Below are 20,410 nucleotides of genomic sequence, written 5' to 3'. Positions count from 1 at the left end.
TAAACATAGAATGTTGAGGTTCATATGACAGTTTGTTTATTTTTGTGTGTGAACATTGATGCATCAATCAAATCAATCAGTTTGTTTTTAACTCTAATGTGGTATGCGTCGTTAATATAGTAAGAAACTAAAAATGTTAAAATTTGTACGTTGAAAAGTTTTTACTATAATTTTTCTGTGTATTAAATAATTATTTTAAAATGGCGAAGAAGTTAACAGAAGAAATGGTTATTGCCAGAACAAAAATATCAGATTTGGGAAAAATAAAACGATTAAATTGTTGGTGAGTGGTTTATAAAAAAATAAGTGTCATCAACACGACTACTGAGGATTGTTGTTTAATTTTATAGGGGTAGTGAATTAGAAGATGTGTCTTTATTGAGAAGAATGCCGTGTGTAGAAGTTCTTTCTTTGAGGTAAGTTTCATCTTGAAATATTACAATTACATAAACATGACAGAATATCGAAGTGACTTACTTTTTCTTGTAGTACCACGATTAGTCTTGGCCAATTTGGTTCCAACAATAATGAAATTATTTAGTTAATGTTATAAAGATAATATCAAAGTTATTTATCAATTTAATATTTGTAGATTAAAATAGAAAAATTAATGTAAAATTGGGAGAAATATAAAATGTTCATATGTTAGAAGAGTTAATGGAAATTTAGCTTTTGATTGGGATTTGTTATAGAGAAAATAAGGCATTATTTTCGTTTTGAATAGCTTTAAAGCAAAGTACAGTGGTGGGAATTCAAAGAAATATAATTTCATGTATACAAAAGAAGTTTAATTTACTTCCAAAGCATTCATCTTTATAATTAATTCTGGGAAAAGAAATATAGCCAACAAAATTTCAAACAGTAAATCATAATCACCATTGTCGTCCTAGTGGGAATATAAAAGGTATCGGTTTATATGTATACAGGGAAGTATATTATATACGAGGTGTATCAAGTTTATACTAACTTTAGCTTCTGTTTTTGTATTTTTTTGTTTGTATTAATTAAGTTTTCTTGAAGCTTGCGGGTTCGACTCAGAATTTCTAATAAGTATTACTTTCGTATGAACTAAATATTCGTTGAAGCGCGTTAAACGGATTGTTAAAATATTTAGTTAATTAAATGGAAGTAAATTAACAGTGTGTATGTAAACTGCGAATTAATCACCGATAGTTAAGTTGATGATCATTTGTTGCCACATACACGCATCTGGAACTTTTATTTTCTATTTTTAATTACCCAAAAAAGTGGTTTCATAAAAAACCATTAAAAAAATCATGATTTAAGATCCAAAAAGGGAAACTTAGAGAAGTGGTAAAGCCATAAATTTTCTTAAAAAGATTCCCTCGACATTTAGCTGAACTACGTCAAAATGGCCGTCGTGGGGTAAACGTACTCATCTTGTTTGTTTTTTCGGTAATTTCGAGCATTATTTTACCAGGCAATCTAAGGAAAACAGGTGATCTACGTCAAAATGGCCGCCGTGGGGTAAACGTGCTCATCTTGTTTTTTCTTTTTCAGTAATGTCGACCATTATTTTATTAGGCAATCTAAGGAAAACAGGTGATATACGTCAAAATGGCCGCCGTGGGGTAAACGTACTCATCTTGTTTGTTTTTTCGGTAATTTCGAGCATTATTTTACCAGGCAATCTAAGGAAAACAGGTGATCTACGTCAAAATGGCCGCCGTGGGGTAAACGTGCTCATCTTGTTTTTTCTTTTTCGGTAATGTCGACCATTATTTTATTAGGCCATCTAAGGAAAACAGGTGATATACGTCAAAATGGCCGCCGTGGGGTAAACGTACTCATCTTGTTTGTTTTTTCGGTAATTTCGAGCATTATTTTACCAGGCAATCTAAGGAAAACAGGTGATCTACGTCAAAATGGCCGCCGTGAGGTAAACGTGCTCATCTTGTTTTTTCTTTTTCGGTAATGTCGACCATTATTTTATTAGGCAATCTAAGGAAAACAGGTGATATACGTCAAAATGGCCGCCGTGGGGTAAACGTACTCATCTTGTTTGTTTTTTCGGTAATTTCGAGCATTATTTTACCAGGCAATCTAAGGAAAACAGGTGATCTACGTCAAAATGGCCGCCGTGAGGTAAACGTGCTCATCTTGTTTTTTCTTTTTCGGTAATGTCGACCATTATTTTATTAGGCAATCTAAGGAAAACAGGTGATCTACGTCAAAATGGCCGCCGTGGGGTAAACGTGCTCATCTTGTTTTTTCTTTTTCGGTAATGTCGACCATTATTTTATTAGGCAATCTAAGGAAAACAGGTGATCTACGTCAAAATGGCCGCCGTGGGGTAAACGTGCTCATCTTGTTTTTTCTTTTTCGGTAATGTCGACCATTATTTTATTAGGCAATCTAAGGAAAACAGGTGATATACGTCAAAATGGCCGCCGTGGGGTAAACGTACTCATCTTGTTTGTTTTTTCGGTAATTTCGAGCATTATTTTACCAGGCAATCTAAGGAAAACAGGTGATCTACGTCAAAATGGCCGCCGTGAGGTAAACGTGCTCATCTTGTTTTTTCTTTTTCGGTAATGTCGACCATTATTTTATTAGGCAATCTAAGGAAAACAGGTGATCTACGTCAAAATGGCCGCCGTGGGGTAAACGTACTCATCTTGTTTGTTTTTTCGGTAATTTCGAGCATTATTTTACCAGGCAATCTAAGGAAAACAGGTGATCTACGTCAAAATGGCCGCCGTGGGGTAAACGTGCTCATCTTGTTTTTTCTTTTTCGGTAATGTCGACCATTATTTTATTAGGCAATCTAAGGAAAACAGGTGATCTACGTCAAAATGGCCGCCGTGGGGTAAACGTACTCATCTTGTTTGTTTTTTCGGTAATTTCGAGCATTATTTTACCAGGCAATCTAAGGAAAACAGGTGATCTACGTCAAAATGGCCGCCGTGAGGTAAACGTGCTCATCTTGTTTTTTCTTTTTCGGTAATGTCGACCATTATTTTATTAGGCAATCTAAGGAAAACAGGTGATATACGTCAAAATGGCCGCCGTGGGGTAAACGTACTCATCTTGTTTGTTTTTTCGGTAATTTCGAGCATTATTTTACCAGGCAATCTAAGGAAAACAGGTGATCTACGTCAAAATGGCCGCCGTGGGGTAAACGTGCTCATCTTGTTTTTTCTTTTTCGGTAATGTCGACCATTATTTTATTAGGCAATCTAAGGAAAACAGGTGATCTACGTCAAAATGGCCGCCGTGGGGTAAACGTGCTCATCTTGTTTTTTCTTTTTCGGTAATGTCGACCATTATTTTATTAGGCAATCTAAGGAAAACAGGTGATCTACGTCAAAATGGCCGCCGTGGGGTAAACGTACTTATCTTGTTTGTTTTTTCGCTAATGTCGAGCATTATTTTATTAGGCAATCTAAGGAAAACAGGTGATATACGTCAAAATGGCCGCCGTGGGGTAAACGTACTTATCTTGTTTGTTTTTTCGCTAATGTCGAGCATTATTTTATTAGGCAATCTAAGGAAAACAGGTGATATACGTCAAAATGGCCGCCGTAGGGTAAACGTGCTCATCTCGTTTGTTTTTTCGGTAACGTCGACCATTATTTTATTAGGCAATCTAAGGAAAACAGGTGATATACGTCAAAATGGCCGCCGTGGGATAAACGTACTCATCTCGTTTGTTTTTTCGCTAATGTCGAGCATTATTTTATTAGGCAATCTAAGGAAAACAGGCGATATACGTCAAAATGGCCGCCGTGGGGTAAACGTGCTCATCTTGTTTTTTCTTTTTCTTTAATGTCGACCATTATTTTATTAGGCAATCTAAGGAAAACAGGTGATATACGTCAAAATGGCCGCCGTGGGATAAACGTATTCATCTCGTTTGTTTTTTCGCTAATGTCGAGCATTATTTTATTAGGCAATCTAAGGAAAATAGGTGATCTACGTCAAAATGGCCGCCGTGGGATAAACGTGCTCATCTCGTTTGTTTTTTCGGTAATGTCGACCATTATTTTATTAGGCAATCTAAGGAAAACAGGTGATATACGTCAAAATGGCCGCCGTGGGGTAAACGTACTCATCTTGTTTGTTTTTTCGGTAATTTCGAGCATTATTTTACCAGGCAATCTAAGGAAAACAGGTGGTCTACGTCAAAATGGCGGCCGTGGGGTAAACAATCGATTTTCTCGTACCAGTTTTAGCTTTCCTTTAGCTGTCCAAGTTAAAAAAAAACAAGGTTAAGTATTTTTCAAGGCAAAAAGGTAAAAACTCAGTGGCATGTGCAAACTTATAGTTTTATGTGGAGTTGATCCCAATTTCCAATATGGATACTCGGCATTACCAAATAATTTCTGTGCCCAGACACAAATGGAAGCATTTAAAAGCTCAAGTGCTTTTAGATAGTTTCAAGTTGGATTTGTAACCAATTGCATGGGACGATATTTCGAAGTGCTTTAAGTAGTAACGCCATTTCGAAATAAAAGGGAAAATAATGAGGTCTAAAAACTAAATAAGCAAATAAATCCGCACACAGAAGATTACAACATTTGTTTACCCCACGGCGGTCATTTTTAAATGGGTATCAGTATTCTCGACAATTTTTTCATCTTTTAAACAGAAATATTGAAAAAATTTTTGGACTTTCTATTCCTTAGATCTTTTTATATGTTTTTCTTAACAAATCGTCTCGATTTTAGATATATTTTGATAGAAAATTGATTCGATGACCTTTTCATCTATTTTCTAAATATTAGGACGTCTGTCCCATGTAAACAGTGCCACAAACTGGTATTCATAAATCAACTACGAAGTTTATTGAACTTTACATCGCATAATTAACAAAGAAATCGATGCGAATATTTTGAAAATCAACATGGTACAAGAGTAAAAGATTATTGCGCTATTAATAACAATTATATCCGTTACCATTGAACTAGCAATTATTTCGAAATGAACAGCCAACCAACTGGTTTTTTACTGTTACCGATATCGTACTCATATGAGATCCGGTACAAACGAACTACTTGAAATGAGATTATCATTATTTCTGAAATTCGCGCTAGAAATATACACGGTTACGCAAAAATAAAGCATTGCTATCGGAAATTGTGATCGAGTTAATCGGGTCGCAGACCAGTGGGTTTGTCTATGGTTTGTCGAACTTTAAAAACGATTTATTTCCCTTATATTAATGATAGTTCTCAAATGGATAATGTAGGTACGAAAAACCGTCCAAGTTATTGCTTTAATCGAATATAGACTTAACATGATGCAATACAAGCTTGCGCAGATGAAGGGCAGTCGATTTGTTTTATTTTTATCGGTTTGGTGTCATTTTTATAGCGCGTAAGCTGCAATCTTAGTGAAAAATCTAAAAAATCCTTTGACTTAACAACCAACTTGTCCGTAGGCTCCAAAATCAAGGCCACTGACCTTTTGTTGTTCTCGTTTTTGAACCGGTTACGAAATATTAAACAAAATTTGAGATTAGGAATTTGTTTAAACGACTTTACAGCTGGGTATCTCGATTTTCCGAAATTTTGACTGAACTATAAGTTGTCCGTTATCGTTCAGCACCTATCCATTGAATATTTAAAATTTCTTTCGCCACTCAATCTATTTACTCGTTGTTTATATTAGTTGGATCATCTTCAACGACACAACTGTGAAAAATAAGTACAACTGTCTATAAAAATGGCCTTGCCTAATAAAGGAAATGCAGGTACGACTTTATTAAATAGCATTAACCTTGGAACGCACTCCAACCTACGTCTTGAATTTTATTATGAATATTTATTGAAACAAAACGTTCGTGATGACATAACCTACAAAATATATCAGGGCTGTTTATTTTTACTTTACTGTATTAAAAATATTGTGATCAAATAATAAATTGTTGGTTGTTTATCAAATTCGAGATAATGATATGATAATTAATAAATAAACAACCAACAATTTATTATTCGATCACAATGTTTTTAATACAGTAAAGTAAAAATAAACAACTGCGATATATTTTGTTGTTCGTTCTGTATTCGTTTACATATTGAAAGTTGCGTTTTGAGTGTTCCGTGTAGTGACAGTTGACAGTTCCGTACTGCAAAACACTTCCGGGACGCTCTGGAGTAGACAACTTTAACAGTTGACAGTTGACAGTTTCACTTCGCTAAATTCTGTTAGTTTTCTTTTTCTTTTTAGCCTCGTAGAAAGATTTTGGAGCCTCTTGTATCCATATTTTCAATTTCTTGTTATTCCTTAACATTTTATTCCTTTATGGTTCATTTTCTACATTTGATTCACCCATTACAAATTCGATTCCCAAAGCACCACACAACACCATCGTTCTGTATTCGTTTACATATTGAAAGTTGCGTTTTGAGTGTTCCGTGTAGTGACAGTTGACAGTTCCGTACTGCAAAACACTTTCTGAACGCTCTGGAGTAGACAACTTTAGCAGTTGACAGTTGACAGTTTCACTTCGCTAAATTCTGTTAGTTTTCTTTTTCTTTTTAGCCTCGTAGAAAGATTTTGGAGCCTCTTGTATCCATATTTTCAATTTCTTGTTATTCCTTAACATTTTATTCCTTTATGGTTCATTTTCTACATTTGATTCACCCATTACAAATTCGATTCCCAAAGCACCACACAACACCATCGTTCTGTATTCGTTTACATATTGAAAGTTGCGTTTTGAGTGTTCCGTGTAGTGACAGTTGACAGTTCCGTACTGCAAAACACTTTCTGAACGCTCTGGAGTAGACAACTTTAGCAGTTGACAGTTGACAGTTTCACTTCGCTAAATTCTGTTAGTTTTCTTTTTCTTTTTAGCCTCGTAGAAAGATTTTGGAGCCTCTTGTATCCATATTTTCAATTTCTTGTTATTCCTTAACATTTTATTCATTTATGGTTCATTTTCTACATTTGATTCACCCATTACAAATTCGATTCCCAAAGCACCACACAACATCATCGTTTTGTATTCGTTTACATACCGAAAGTTGCGTTTTGAGTGTTCCGTGTAGTGACAGTTGACAGTTCCGTACTGCAAAACACTTCCGGGACGCTCTGGAGTAGACAACTTTAACAGTTGACAGTTGACAGTTTCACTTCGCTAAATTCTGTTAGTTTTCTTTTTAGCCTCGTAGAAAGATTTTGGAGCCTCTTGTATCCATATTTTCAATTTCTTGTTATTCCTTAACATTTTATTCCTTTATGGTTCATTTTCTACATTTGATCCACCCATTACAAATTCGATTCCCAAAGCACCACACAACATCATCGTTTTGTATTCGTTTACATACCGAAAGTTGCGTTATGAGTGTTCCATGTAGTGACAGTTGACAGTTCCGTACTGCAAAACACTTTCTGAACGCTCTGGAGTAGACAACTTTAGCAGTTGACAGTTGACAGTTTCACTTCGCTAAATTCTGTTAGTTTTCTTTTTCTTTTTAGCCTCGTAGAAAGATTTTGGAGCCTCTTGTATCCATATTTTCAATTTCTTGTTATTCCTTAACATTTTATTCCTTTATGGTTCATTTTCTACATTTGATTCACCCATTACAAATTCGATTCCCAAAGCACCACACAACACCATCGTTCTGTATTCGTTTACATATTGAAAGTTGCGTTTTGAGTGTTCCGTGTAGTGACAGTTGACAGTTCCGTACTGCAAAACACTTTCTGAACGCTCTGGAGTAGACAACTTTAGCAGTTGACAGTTGACAGTTTCACTTCGCTAAATTCTGTTAGTTTTCTTTTTCTTTTTAGCCTCGTAGAAAGATTTTGGAGCCTCTTGTATCCATATTTTCAATTTCTTGTTATTCCTTAACATTTTATTCATTTATGGTTCATTTTCTACATTTGATTCACCCATTACAAATTCGATTCCCAAAGCACCACACAACATCATCGTTTTGTATTCGTTTACATACCGAAAGTTGCGTTTTGAGTGTTCCGTGTAGTGACAGTTGACAGTTCCGTACTGCAAAACACTTCCGGGACGCTCTGGAGTAGACAACTTTAACAGTTGACAGTTGACAGTTTCACTTCGCTAAATTCTGTTAGTTTTCTTTTTAGCCTCGTAGAAAGATTTTGGAGCCTCTTGTATCCATATTTTCAATTTCTTGTTATTCCTTAACATTTTATTCCTTTATGGTTCATTTTCTACATTTGATCCACCCATTACAAATTCGATTCCCAAAGCACCACACAACATCATCGTTTTGTATTCGTTTACATACCGAAAGTTGCGTTATGAGTGTTCCATGTAGTGACAGTTGACAGTTCCGTACTGCAAAACACTTTCTGAACGCTCTGGAGTAGACAACTTTAGCAGTTGACAGTTGACAGTTTCACTTCGCTAAATTCTGTTAGTTTTCTTTTTCTTTTTAGCCTCGTAGAAAGATTTTGGAGCCTCTTGTATCCATATTTTCAATTTCTTGTTATTCCTTAACATTTTATTCCTTTATGGTTCATTTTCTACATTTGATTCACCCATTACAAATTCGATTCCCAAAGCACCACACAACACCATCGTTCTGTATTCGTTTACATATTGAAAGTTGCGTTTTGAGTGTTCCGTGTAGTGACAGTTCCGTACTGCAAAACACTTTCTGAACGCTCTGGAGTAGACAACTTTAGCAGTTGACAGTTGACAGTTTCACTTCGCTAAATTCTGTTAGTTTTCTTTTTCTTTTTAGCCTCGTAGAAAGATTTTGGAGCCTCTTGTATCCATATTTTCAATTTCTTGTTATTCCTTAACATTTTATTCATTTATGGTTCATTTTCTACATTTGATTCACCCATTACAAATTCGATTCCCAAAGCACCACACAACATCATCGTTCTGTATTCGTTTACATATTGAAAGTTGCGTTTTGAGTGTTCCGTGTAGTGACAGTTGACAGTTCCGTACTGCAAAACACTTCCGGGACGCTCTGGAGTAGACAACTTTAACAGTTGACAGTTGACAGTTTCACTTCGCTAAATTCTGTTAGTTCTCTTTTTCTTTTTAGCCTCGTAGAAAGATTTTAGAGCCTCTTGTATCCATATTTTCAATTTCTTGTTATTCCTTAACATTTTATTCCTTTATGGTTCATTTTTTACATTTGATCCACCCATTACAAATTCGATTCCCAAAGCACCACACAACATCATCGTTTTGTATTCGTTTACATACCGAAAGTTGCGTTATGAGTGTTCCATGTAGTGACAGTTGACAGTTCCGTACTGCAAAACACTTCCGGGACGCTCTGGAGTAGACAACTTTAACAGTTGACAGTTGACAGTTTCACTTCGCTAAATTCTGTTAGTTTTCTTTTTCTTTTTAGCCTCGTAGAAAGATTTTGGAGCCTCTTGTATCCATATTTTCAATTTCTTGTTATTCCTTAACATTTTATTCCTTTATGGTTCATTTTTTACATTTGATCCACCCATTACAAATTCGATTCCCAAAGCACCACACAACATCATCGTTCTGTATTCGTTTACATACCGAAAGTTGCGTTTTGAGTGTTCCATGTAGTGACAGTTGACAGTTCCGTACTGCAAAACACTTTCGGAACGCTCTGGAGTGACTCTACCCACTTCAATGTCGACAGCTGACAGTTTCACTTCGATGATTTTGCATAACGTCAAATTTTTAATTTTCTGAAATTATTTGTTTTATCCGAAGTTTTGTCTAAATTAACGAATAACGATGAATGATGATGAAAATGAAAACATCAACGATGAAGAGTAATTGGAAAAGTTTTGGATCTTATGTGTCGTGTAAAAAATGTTGTGTACGCCGCGGATCAAATACTACTTTGTATTAGGCAATCTACGAAAACAATTGATCTACGTCAAAATGGCGGTCGTGGGGTAAACAATGAATTTTCTCGTATGTACCCTAATTTGCTTTTCCTGTTTCTTTTTTTCGGTTTCAGTGGAACTAAATCGACTGAAACTGAGTATTTTAACAGTTTTTTCAACAAGGTGCCACGTTGCGTAGTATTTTTTTGGCAGCCATTAATAGTGAACGTTTTCAGTAAATTTCAGCGAATGTTTGGCAATTTTTCACAGAAATAAAGCCGTTTCATGACCGTGGATGAAACGTGGGTCCATTACTCCATTCCCGAAACAAAAGTACAGTCAAAACAATGGACTCGAAAGAGAGAACCGGTTTTAGAGAAGACAAACACCGTTCCATCATGGCGTCGGTTTTTTGGGATTGCGCGTGGGATAATTTTCTCGAAAAAGAAAAAACTATCAACGCCGAGTGTTATTGCAACGTTTAAGCGAAGAAATCGAGCAAAAACGACCGCATTTGGCGTTGTTTCAACAAGACATTGCACCAGCTCACACATCCGGTATTGCAATGGCCTAACTTGACGAATCGACGTTTGAATCGCTACTTATTCGATAGATAAAACTCCCTCGGAATATTTTTTGTTCCCTGACTTGAAAAAATCGATCGGTATGGAGCTAAAACAAAATTTCTGTGTTTTCTCTGTTGGACGAGGTACTTCTGGGTCGCACCTCGTATAATCCGTTCCCGAGGTATGGCAGACGGTCGTTCACACGCGGCACAAGGGCCCCATCCGACATCTCAGACATAAATTTGCCCGTGCCCACGATGTCAATATATAAAAAATAGTGTCTACGAAATCTAAACTCCACATTAAAACATTTCCAGCGAAAAAAATTACTCACTGGTATATATAAGTGGGCGGTAGTGTACACCCTACATGGTTAGCGTGCAACTATATACCAAGGACGAAAATTTATTTATCTCGAAGGTATACCTACGCTTTTTTCATATTTTTTTTCGTATACAAATGATGCAATACAAAATTAAATTTCCGTATTTATTCAATAGTTTATTTGGTAATAAAATATTTGTAGTCGATAAGTTTATTTCATGAAATAAAACTAAAAATATCGTGAAACTTTGAATCAATTCCGATACCTACTCGACATCGATCTTAAATCGATTCGAATCGCAACTTGGAGCATCGATTCGTAGCAAAATCTCTTATCTGTCAAATATGAGAAACATGGCGCAATCGATTTATCGAAGGATCGATTCTTCGATAAATCGATTTCGCCTTGTCTAACACCAAGTGAAAAAGCGAGCGGTGGGGCGTTCGGATTGGAGGGATCTTGCTGTACTTGTTGTTCGCAATTGGGAATTTATTTTGTTACAGTATTAATAAGATCAATACTCTAGCGGATTTTCAATTTTGCCAACGATTGGAGGAATTGTATATACGTCAAAATGACATCAGAGATGTTAATCAAGTTATGTACCTGCAGTGCCTACCCAACTTGAAGAATTTATGGTTGGGTGAAAATCCGTGCGCGACTATTGATGGGTGAGTCTAGGATAATCGCGGGAGGTGTGGATTAACAATTTTTTTTTCGTATATCGTTATTTTGAAGATACCGATTGGCAGTTATACGGGCACTACCGCAGCTACAAAAATTGGACAACGTCCAAATAACGCCGGAGGAAAATAGGGATGCGCAACGAAGCGGTAAAATTCTATCTCATCCCGAGGATAGTCAGGATGAGAGCGAAGAAGAATATGTACAGACGACGATGCCTATACAGAGATCCTCGTCGAGAGATCGATATTCGGAAAATGAAGGGAGTCCAACACAGATAAGTCCGCGGAGAAGAGATGAGGTAAATATTTTTTCCGCTACACTCTTAAATTTGACTAATAGGCAACGTCGTCGAAAAATAGAATTACGAACGCACTTTATGTAAGACAGATCTATGATCGATTGTTAATATTTCTTTGTTGAACGCACTTTTGTTGTCTAACGTCACATGTCACTACTGTCATTGTTGTAGAGGTTAGTATTTTAGCATTCAAAAACTGGTATTTTTCTCTTATTTATAGTCATTGAAGAACTGTGTATACAAAAATATTAGCTATTACTAGCGTTTTGTTGTAACGGCGATATCTCATTACGGAAAGCATGTAACGAGCTCGGGTTTTTTGTAATTTAATTGGTATATAACTATAGATGTGCCGAAATTTTGGACATAATTAGGTAAAAATTAATCAAACCCATTAAAATGTGATTATATATATAAAATTTCTTTCTTAAATAACGATAAAGTTATACTTTGTGAAGATTTAGATTTAGTATCTTCAAGAAAAGCTACAACAAACGCAAACAATCGATGGAGAATTTGCAAAATTAACTGGTTATAACTTTTATTTAGAAATCATATTTTTCATTTCATAAAGCAATTATGAGAATTGTCAAGAATTAATGAAGATCAAATTATTAAATAAATGAAATTATTGATATTTTTCTTATCTTATTTTTCATGTAAATTAAGGTTTCTGTTCATATATTTACCTAGTCGAGTGCGACTACATTTTAAATTGTTTTCTTGTTTTTTACTTGACTTCTTTTTATAAGTGAAATTCAACAGTTTTAAAATAAATCTTTTTCCATTTTATGCCAAAATCAACTTATATTAAACAATGTACTTGAGAATATAAATAGTCATTACTTATCATACTATAAACACAATTCCCAAACTAAAATTAAACGTTTTTCACGACACATTCTAATGCGAGCATAAAATAACTACCAAGTGACATTCTAACCATTAACAATCCATCTAGAGTAGAGTCCAACAACCATCAGATTATGAGGATGTTGAAGGGAGCGAAGAAATGTATCCTTGTGAAGATGCCTCTGAAGAAAGTCGAGGTTATTCTCCTCCTAGGACGGTAAGAATCATATTAATAACATTATTTATTCACAATGATCATTATTAATTATTTAAATAACTTGGTAATGCTATGACTTTAACAGATTCCTTCCTTACATAAATGTAACAGTGCAACAATAGTTTATTCTGGACAATGGAGTAATAACAAAATTACTTTAAAAACTTTATTTTTATAAATTGGTTGTATACATTAAATTCTGTTGTACGGTTTTATGAATTTACTGGCTTAGTATTAATGTGAATTGAAACTTGACTGTGTTTTTATTAAGTATCAAGTTTGTTTTTGGATTTTGAAATATTCTTTACAATCTTTGGTTTGTATCATCTTTTGCCTCATGTCTTATTAGAGGAACCCCAATTTGATAACAAAACAATTCATAATTTCAATGTCGTAGAATAGAATCTACGCAAGATTCTATCTATTTTTAATAATATTTTTATGTAGTCTTCACCACGGAAACAAGAAGTTTCGAGGAGAACGTATTCACCAGAACAAGAATATGTTGATAGGAGATCAGTGCCCTATGATAGGGAATCTCCTCCTCCTCCTCCAAGGCAACAATATTACGAAGTAAGTTTTAATGGAATGTGAATTTCATTTATATCTGTAATTTGTGCTTGCTTCATATTTTTTTATTGGTTCTAGAGTTATTTTCGGTACATTTAGTTGTTAATCTTATTTCTTAACAGGGTTATTTTAATTTAATTAGGAATTAGGTTATATTGGCTCTTCCTCTTTTTTCTCGGTAACTTAGTATCTGCCTATGCAACTATGTAGTTAACGATTATTTATGGTGATCGAAGAATTTTCTAGACATAATCAGATTGGCTATAAACGCAACACAGAGTGTAAAAATTTGACAGATGGAAAGAAGTCAAGATTTGACAGATTCAAGTGCAGTTTACTCAATTTTTGAGGATATTAAACTTGGAAAAGTCAATTTGTGACCAAATTAAAATTAAAAAAATCAATTTTCACCAAGTTAAACTTAAGTAATTCATTTTTTTTATTAGGGTGAATTGAAAAAGCTAATTTACCAAACAAATTTAATTCGATAATCGATATTTGACAATATAATCCAAAAAATCCAGTTTTTGATTAAATTGATTTCAGAAAATCCTATTTTTGATCAAAATAGACAAGGAAAAATAAATTTTAGTGAAAAATTTACCGATAATTGCCAATTTTTGACCAAATTTAACTCAAAAGCCAAAATTTAAGGAAAACTAACTCAAAATGCAGTTTTTGATAAAATTTAAAATTGGAAAAGCCGATTTTCTTCTAATATAACTTGTAAAATTCGTTAATGATGTAATCGAAGAGGGAAAAGATGATTTTTGACCAAATTAAACAAAAAAAAGTCCATCTCGGGAAAAATAACCTGAAAACCCTAATTTTTGATAGGATTGGATAGAAAACAAAATATTTTTGACTGAATTATTCTAGGAATAGCTAATTCCAGGTAAAAAATAACCAATAGAATCGATTTTTGATTCCAAAAATCAATTTCTGATTTGAAAAACCAATTTTTGATAGAAATTTAATCAGAAAATTCAAATTTTTGGTGAAAATTAGCCAAAAAAAAAATCAATTTTTCACCAAAACAAATGTAAAAAATCAGTTTGTAACCAAATAGACCAGGAAAAGTGGCTTTTAGGTAGAAATTAACCAATAAAACCTAATTTTTGACCTTTTAGACCGAGTAAATTTCAATTTTTAACCTAACTAAGTAAAATTTCATCCAATTAGACTTCGAAAAGTGACTTTTATGTGAAACTTAACCAATAAAACTTAATTCTCGACCAATTAGAGCTACAAAATCCAATTTTTGCCCTTATAGACCGAGTGAATTGCAATTTTGAACCAAATCTACCGGAAAAATTAAAAAAAATCGTGATTGGTTGTAATTAAACTCATTTGACCGAAATAAAATCAAAAAAATTCATTCAATTACACCAAATACGAATTTGTAATACTGGAAGTTCTTTAAAACATATCCAGAACATGCAATAACTGCACAGTCGTATAGGTAAAAGACAGATAAGTTTCGGAAAGTAGAAGAAGAACCTAACCAATTGAACATAGCGTCGTTTCAATATTGAAATTAAGTATAAAACGATTCGGTGATTAATGGAAATATCTTTTCACCTAATTCTATACCATATTTAATTTATCGTCTCATTTATTTCCTGCTTTAATGTGCCATTTACCATTTTGTTAATTATTTAACAGAAATCATCGCCTACTAATACATCGTCATACGAAGCGGATACAATCGAAGTTTCGACGAACTTTCGCGAAACTAAGTTAGTTAACAGTCAGTCTGCAAGTTGTATTAAGGTGGGTTTAAAAACTTGAATAGAAAAACAAGTTTTTTGGTTAAATGAATTTGTTTCCTTCCTCATTTTCCTATCCTTTGACTACAAATTCCAATCCTCGACGTATTTCTACCTCTTTCTAGTCTTCTATTACGTCCACACGCCATATTTTATTTGGTCCACCCATGTTTCTTGTACCTGTTTGCTCTATATCAATCATTAATTCGTTTATCCAACATCTGGCGTTCTCCTTGTATTCTATGTCACCTAATTGTTCATCTAAATCAACCTACAGAGGGAATAAATGCTATATCAGGGCCATTATAAACAATTCACGCCCTGCAGAGGAAAAAAATCCTATATCAGGGACATCCAAATCAATCCTAGCCTTTTAAAGGACATTAATACTATATTGGGGCCATCTAAATCAACCTACAGAGGGAATAAATGCTATATCAGGGCCATTATAAACAATTCACGCCCTGCAGAGGAAATAAATCCTATATCAGGGTCATCTGAATCAATCCTAGCCCTTTAAAGGAAGTTAATACTGTATTGGGGCCATCTAAATCAACCTACAGAGGGAATAAATGCTATATCGGGACCATTCTAAACAACTCACGCCCTGCAGAGGATATAAATCCTATATCAGGGACATCCAAATTAATCCTAGCCCTTTAAAGGAAATTAATACTGTATTGGGGCCATCTAAATCAACCTACAGAGGGAATAAATGCTATATCGGGGCCATTCTAAACAACTCACGCCCTGTAGAGGAAATAAATCCTATATCAGGGTCATCTGAATCAATCCTAGCCCTTTAAAGGAAGTTAATACTGTTTTGGGGCCATCTAAATTAACGTACAGAGGGAATAAATGCTATATCAGGGTCATCTGAATGAATCTACAACCTGTAGAGGACAGAAATTGTGTATCGGGAGCATAAAAATAAACTCATACCCCACAAAGGATGAAAATCTTATATCTGGGACATAAATAATGAAATTTCGTACCGAAAACTATAATATCTCGCCAAATACGAGTAGTTTGGAATTTATTTACTCACTTCTGTTTGTTAAAATAAACTCTTAACCACAATTCTTCTTCTTTCTTCCTTCCTAATTTGTCTCCGAATATTTTAAACTGGTTCTATTGCATATTGAATAGTTTAGTCCTGGTTTTAATCCTGTGTTGATGTCGAAGCTCCTCCTAGACACAATTGTCATTTTTTTCCCTGTTCGCTTTCGAATATTTCGAATATAAATTGTTAAAATTTTTGTACTAGGAATACTCCAATGGTAATGGCGATAAATACGGTTACCATTCCGGTAGCGAATATTGCGTAACCCACGTACCTTCCGAAAGACCAGAACGACCTAAAGAAAGGTACACGTGTCCTGCAGCACACCGATCTCATTATACTAGGAGACCGGTTACGAGGGTAAGTTCGAAAATTGATTTTTGTAATTGGTCATTAATTTAGAAAGTCTAATTTTTCTTTTTCGCAGAATTCCAATATACTCTCGGCCGTTTTGTGTTTAGTCAAAGAATTGGATTATCCGAGTCTGGAAGTTGTCGAAATGGCGGTGAGATGTCGCATGGACGAAATGGCCGATTGACAAAAAAAATTATTAGATAATAACAGAGTCGCGCAAAATATTAACGAACAGCTTTAATAAAATGGGTCTGATTTTCTCATATTTTTATTTAATAATGGCCGGTTGTTGTGTTGTTGGTAACTTTCTGTTTATCCGAAACAATGAGTTACTCGTTGTACGAATACACTGAAGTCTGTCCTTTTTTTCAAACTCAAACCTGCGCTAAAATTTTTTATTTCTAAATCATCATAAAATATCAATTGGTTCCAACTAGTGAGTTAAAACTTTTACAAAATTGTCCCATGTGACTTTGTGGAACGATACCAGGAAAAGTAATCGATTGATTACAGTTTTGAGCCGATTAGTCCTTCGCAGGTTGCAGTAAGACTCCACCTGATCCTTTCAAGGCTTTCGAGCCACAGTGTAGGGTTCTAGTCCAAAATATAGAGTCGTTGACAAAGTTTTCTGCTACTTCATTGCCTAGTACACCCTAGTAGTCACATTAGGATATCCAGTGCTTTTTACACTCCAATACTAGGGAATTTATTCAAACATTCCAGGATACATGTTCATGGCTAACGATTCTGTCTCAAAAATGGTGATTTCTCTTCCCGGTAGTATGGATTTTGGTTCAAAAATACCCAATACAGCTTCTTATGCTAGATTCGAACCATTTGTATACCAGAAAGATGCATTTTAACCTCACAGAATATCTTTATTGACCCTTGATATGGGAAATCTGTGTCCTATCATTTTTTACTAGTTTTATCTATGTTAAAATCCTTACGGTCTGATTTCCAGATGCCATTTATAAAAGGACAGACTATAATTTATTCATTGGTGTATGTTGATTAATACCGAATGAATTCACTATTTTGTAAGTACTATATTTTTGAAAGTTACTAGTATTTTATGTATTGACAAGTTGTTAACATGTTTGGAATTTGAAAATTCATTAAATTTGACTGATGCTCGAGTACCTTTTTAAATTTATTTAAAAAAAAAACAAGAGCATTTGAATGAAATTACATTTTCAACATTCACGAAGCTTTTTAGACACACATTGTATACCCAATGACATTTTAACCAATCAATATTAATCGACTGAAAATATTGTACGCACAGTTATCGAAACGGGCAATTAATTTAAAAAAAAACAAACTTTTCAGGATAGTATAGGAATGCTGTGACGTACTGTTACTTTTCTTGTGGTCCAATTGTTCATCACTGTTACTTATTGTCTATTAATTAATAAAATTAAATGTCGAAACCCACTAGTAGCACGCCACCCCACGCCACGTCATGTGTAGAGTACACATGCACACATATTGGAGGCGTGGCGTGGCGTGGCGCGTTGCTAGTGGGTTTCGGCCTAAAAAATAACTTTGCAGTTTAGTTATGAATGGGATTCACAAGAATTTATTACAGGGATACCGTTGAAAAGCAGCTGGAAAACAAGGTTATGAAAAAGAAATAGTGTTGGGGTTTTCACAGTGTACGATTACTGTAGAAAATTGCCATTTTTTGAGTATTTATCTATTTTCAAAGTAACAATAGATTTGCCTCTATTGACAATAATAGATCTGTATTCGAAGTGGATGTTATAGTCAAATATAACAGTTTTTGACTTGATTTCCTAAATGGAAAAGAAAAAAAATTTACATAGTATCGAAGGGTCAAAAATTTCAATCATACCACAGTTTTCTATAATGAAAAAATGTTGAGGATAATTGTTTTACGGTTTATTAATGTCTACTAATGTTGTTTCTTCTACGGGTGCTCCATCCTCATTGGTCCTCACCTTTTTCCAAGTTTCCTGCTCAATATACTAATCAATGTCTATATTTCCTTCTTCCATCGTCTTTCACCTCAATTCCTCTAAAGACGTTCCTGGATCCTTCATTTACTCATTTAATCTCATTTAATTGTATTAATTCATCTATTTCATTATTTATGTTATTCAAATTTGTTTTCTTTCATTTTTTTTCCCTCTATGTTCCATTTCCCTTATGTTTATTGCTAATTTGATCAGTTATTATCTTTTTCCAAGATTCCTAATCAGTCCAATTATTGGTGAACCAATTACGATCAAATTGATGAACTTTACAGATACGGTAAAAGGATAAATATGATTAATAAATAATTTGGGACTTGATTAATGCAGAAAATCCTTATTCTTCTTCAATCGGATGTTAAAATAGATTCAACTCAAACTGCACTGCACAAAATTTTGAATAAATTGAGGAAAAATGTTACGAGTAGCCTGCTTTTCATTGGGAAAGTTGTTTTATTACTTTTTTTATTAAAATTATTCCTATATATTATGTTATTAATACAATTGAGGTTGGATATTTAAATATATTTACGTTTATATTTGTTGTGAATAGTTGTTATTGACTTCTTGCCAAAAATTGGTTGAAACTCTTTGGTAGTCGATTATATTTGTATATAGAATTTTATTCCATTCAAATATGAATTTTTTTTCTATTTAAATATAATGTTTACACCTTTTTATAATAATTAATCTAGTCGTTAACATTTCTTTTTATAATTTCATCAATTTAATTGTAATTTCTTTATATTTCAAGTTAATGATTTAATTATTTTTTGTATAAACAAATAAAATAGTAATTTTGTGCCACAGAATTTTATTCATCCCTCTCCCATTTCAAAATATGAGCAACAAGAAAAAACATCAAAATTAATTATTTTGATATAGACCGAAGTAGTTCGAAATATTAAGAATTTATCTGAAAATGTTTGGTTTTCATCCAGGGCTAGATTACCCAATAGTAGGCCCAGTGTGGTGGTAATTAACCCCGAAGGTCAAAATGACCAATATGTTGTTAAGGTTGACAGAAATTAAAAATTATGATAGTAATATTGTTAACATTTAAAGTTCTCGAAATATAGAGGTTGCTACTTAAGTTTTGAGATGGCAGAACCATCATACAGTTTGACATTTTTAATAGTGAACATACTCAAAACGTGTACTGGTACTATTTGAATTGTTTACTGATACTCAAAAAATTATGTTTTGGAGGTACCTCAAATCGACAATTTGTTCAAAAGCGTGCAAAAATGCATTCATTTATATGGAGAACATTTTGAAAAACAATAAAATCATATCCAATTATGAATATTTGTTTTTGTTTATCATAAAACTTAAGTAGCAACCCTCGTATTGTGCTTTGTAATTTGGATCAAGATATTTAATACACAAAAAGTGTTTTAAGACGGCATTTTATTAAGGTCAGAACTAAATGAATTCCCCGAAAAACTCGCAATGATAAAATTACATCTTGGAGTGATGTTTAAAAAATTGACGTCTCTATATAATTGTTTAATAATGATTTCTAGGGAAGTAACTTTAACCAGACTAGGGGGCGGAAAAAAAATGGATCTAGAAGAGCCAAAATGCTAAATACGGCCCTGTTTTGATGCACTAATTCAAATAAAAATACAACAGCTTGAAAATACGTACCCGTAGAAAGGTTCATTTTATTGCATATGTACGCAGCATATCTGTCAAAGAAAAACATATCACACAGATTAAAAATGGATGATCCACACAATATTCACAGCTTATAATACTTGTTTCTAATTAATTTTATAATATAATTGGTGAGATTATAAATAATTATGCCCACAATTATCAGTAGTTGGGAACTAAACTAAACGCGTCTCGTAAGATGGTTTTAAATGAGTCTCGCAAATAAATGTTATAACAATAATCTAACCTAACAAAAACATACTCAAA

General features: G+C 33.8%; 1 protein-coding gene across 4 annotated transcripts; it reads left to right on the top strand.

Annotated features, from left to right (window-relative positions):
• Positions 1-30: 30 nt before the first annotated feature.
• LOC130446495 (cilia- and flagella-associated protein 410) lies at positions 31-19,291 on the top strand. Of its 4 annotated transcripts, XM_056782793.1 has the most exons (9): positions 32-283; positions 351-416; positions 11,181-11,348; positions 11,416-11,662; positions 12,624-12,731; positions 13,179-13,304; positions 14,967-15,074; positions 16,338-16,493; positions 16,561-19,283. In XM_056782793.1, the coding sequence occupies exons 1-9, from the start codon at positions 201-203 to the stop codon at positions 16,669-16,671; spliced, it is 1,173 nt and encodes a 390-aa protein (XP_056638771.1). In that variant the 5' UTR covers positions 32-200; the 3' UTR covers positions 16,672-19,283. The 4 variants fall into 4 exon arrangements, with proteins under 4 accessions (XP_056638773.1, XP_056638771.1, XP_056638774.1 ...); XM_056782795.1 differs by lacking the exon at positions 12,624-12,731 and having other exon boundaries at positions 31-283; XM_056782794.1 differs by lacking the exon at positions 14,967-15,074 and having other exon boundaries at positions 34-283; positions 16,561-19,289.
• The last annotated feature ends 1,119 nt before the right edge of the window (positions 19,292-20,410 follow it).

This window comes from Diorhabda sublineata, chromosome 7, assembly GCF_026230105.1.
Source record: "Diorhabda sublineata isolate icDioSubl1.1 chromosome 7, icDioSubl1.1, whole genome shotgun sequence".
NCBI lineage: Eukaryota > Metazoa > Arthropoda > Insecta > Coleoptera > Chrysomelidae > Diorhabda > Diorhabda sublineata.
Note: the sequence above shows the minus strand (reverse complement) of the source record. Positions and strands in the feature narration are given on the sequence as shown.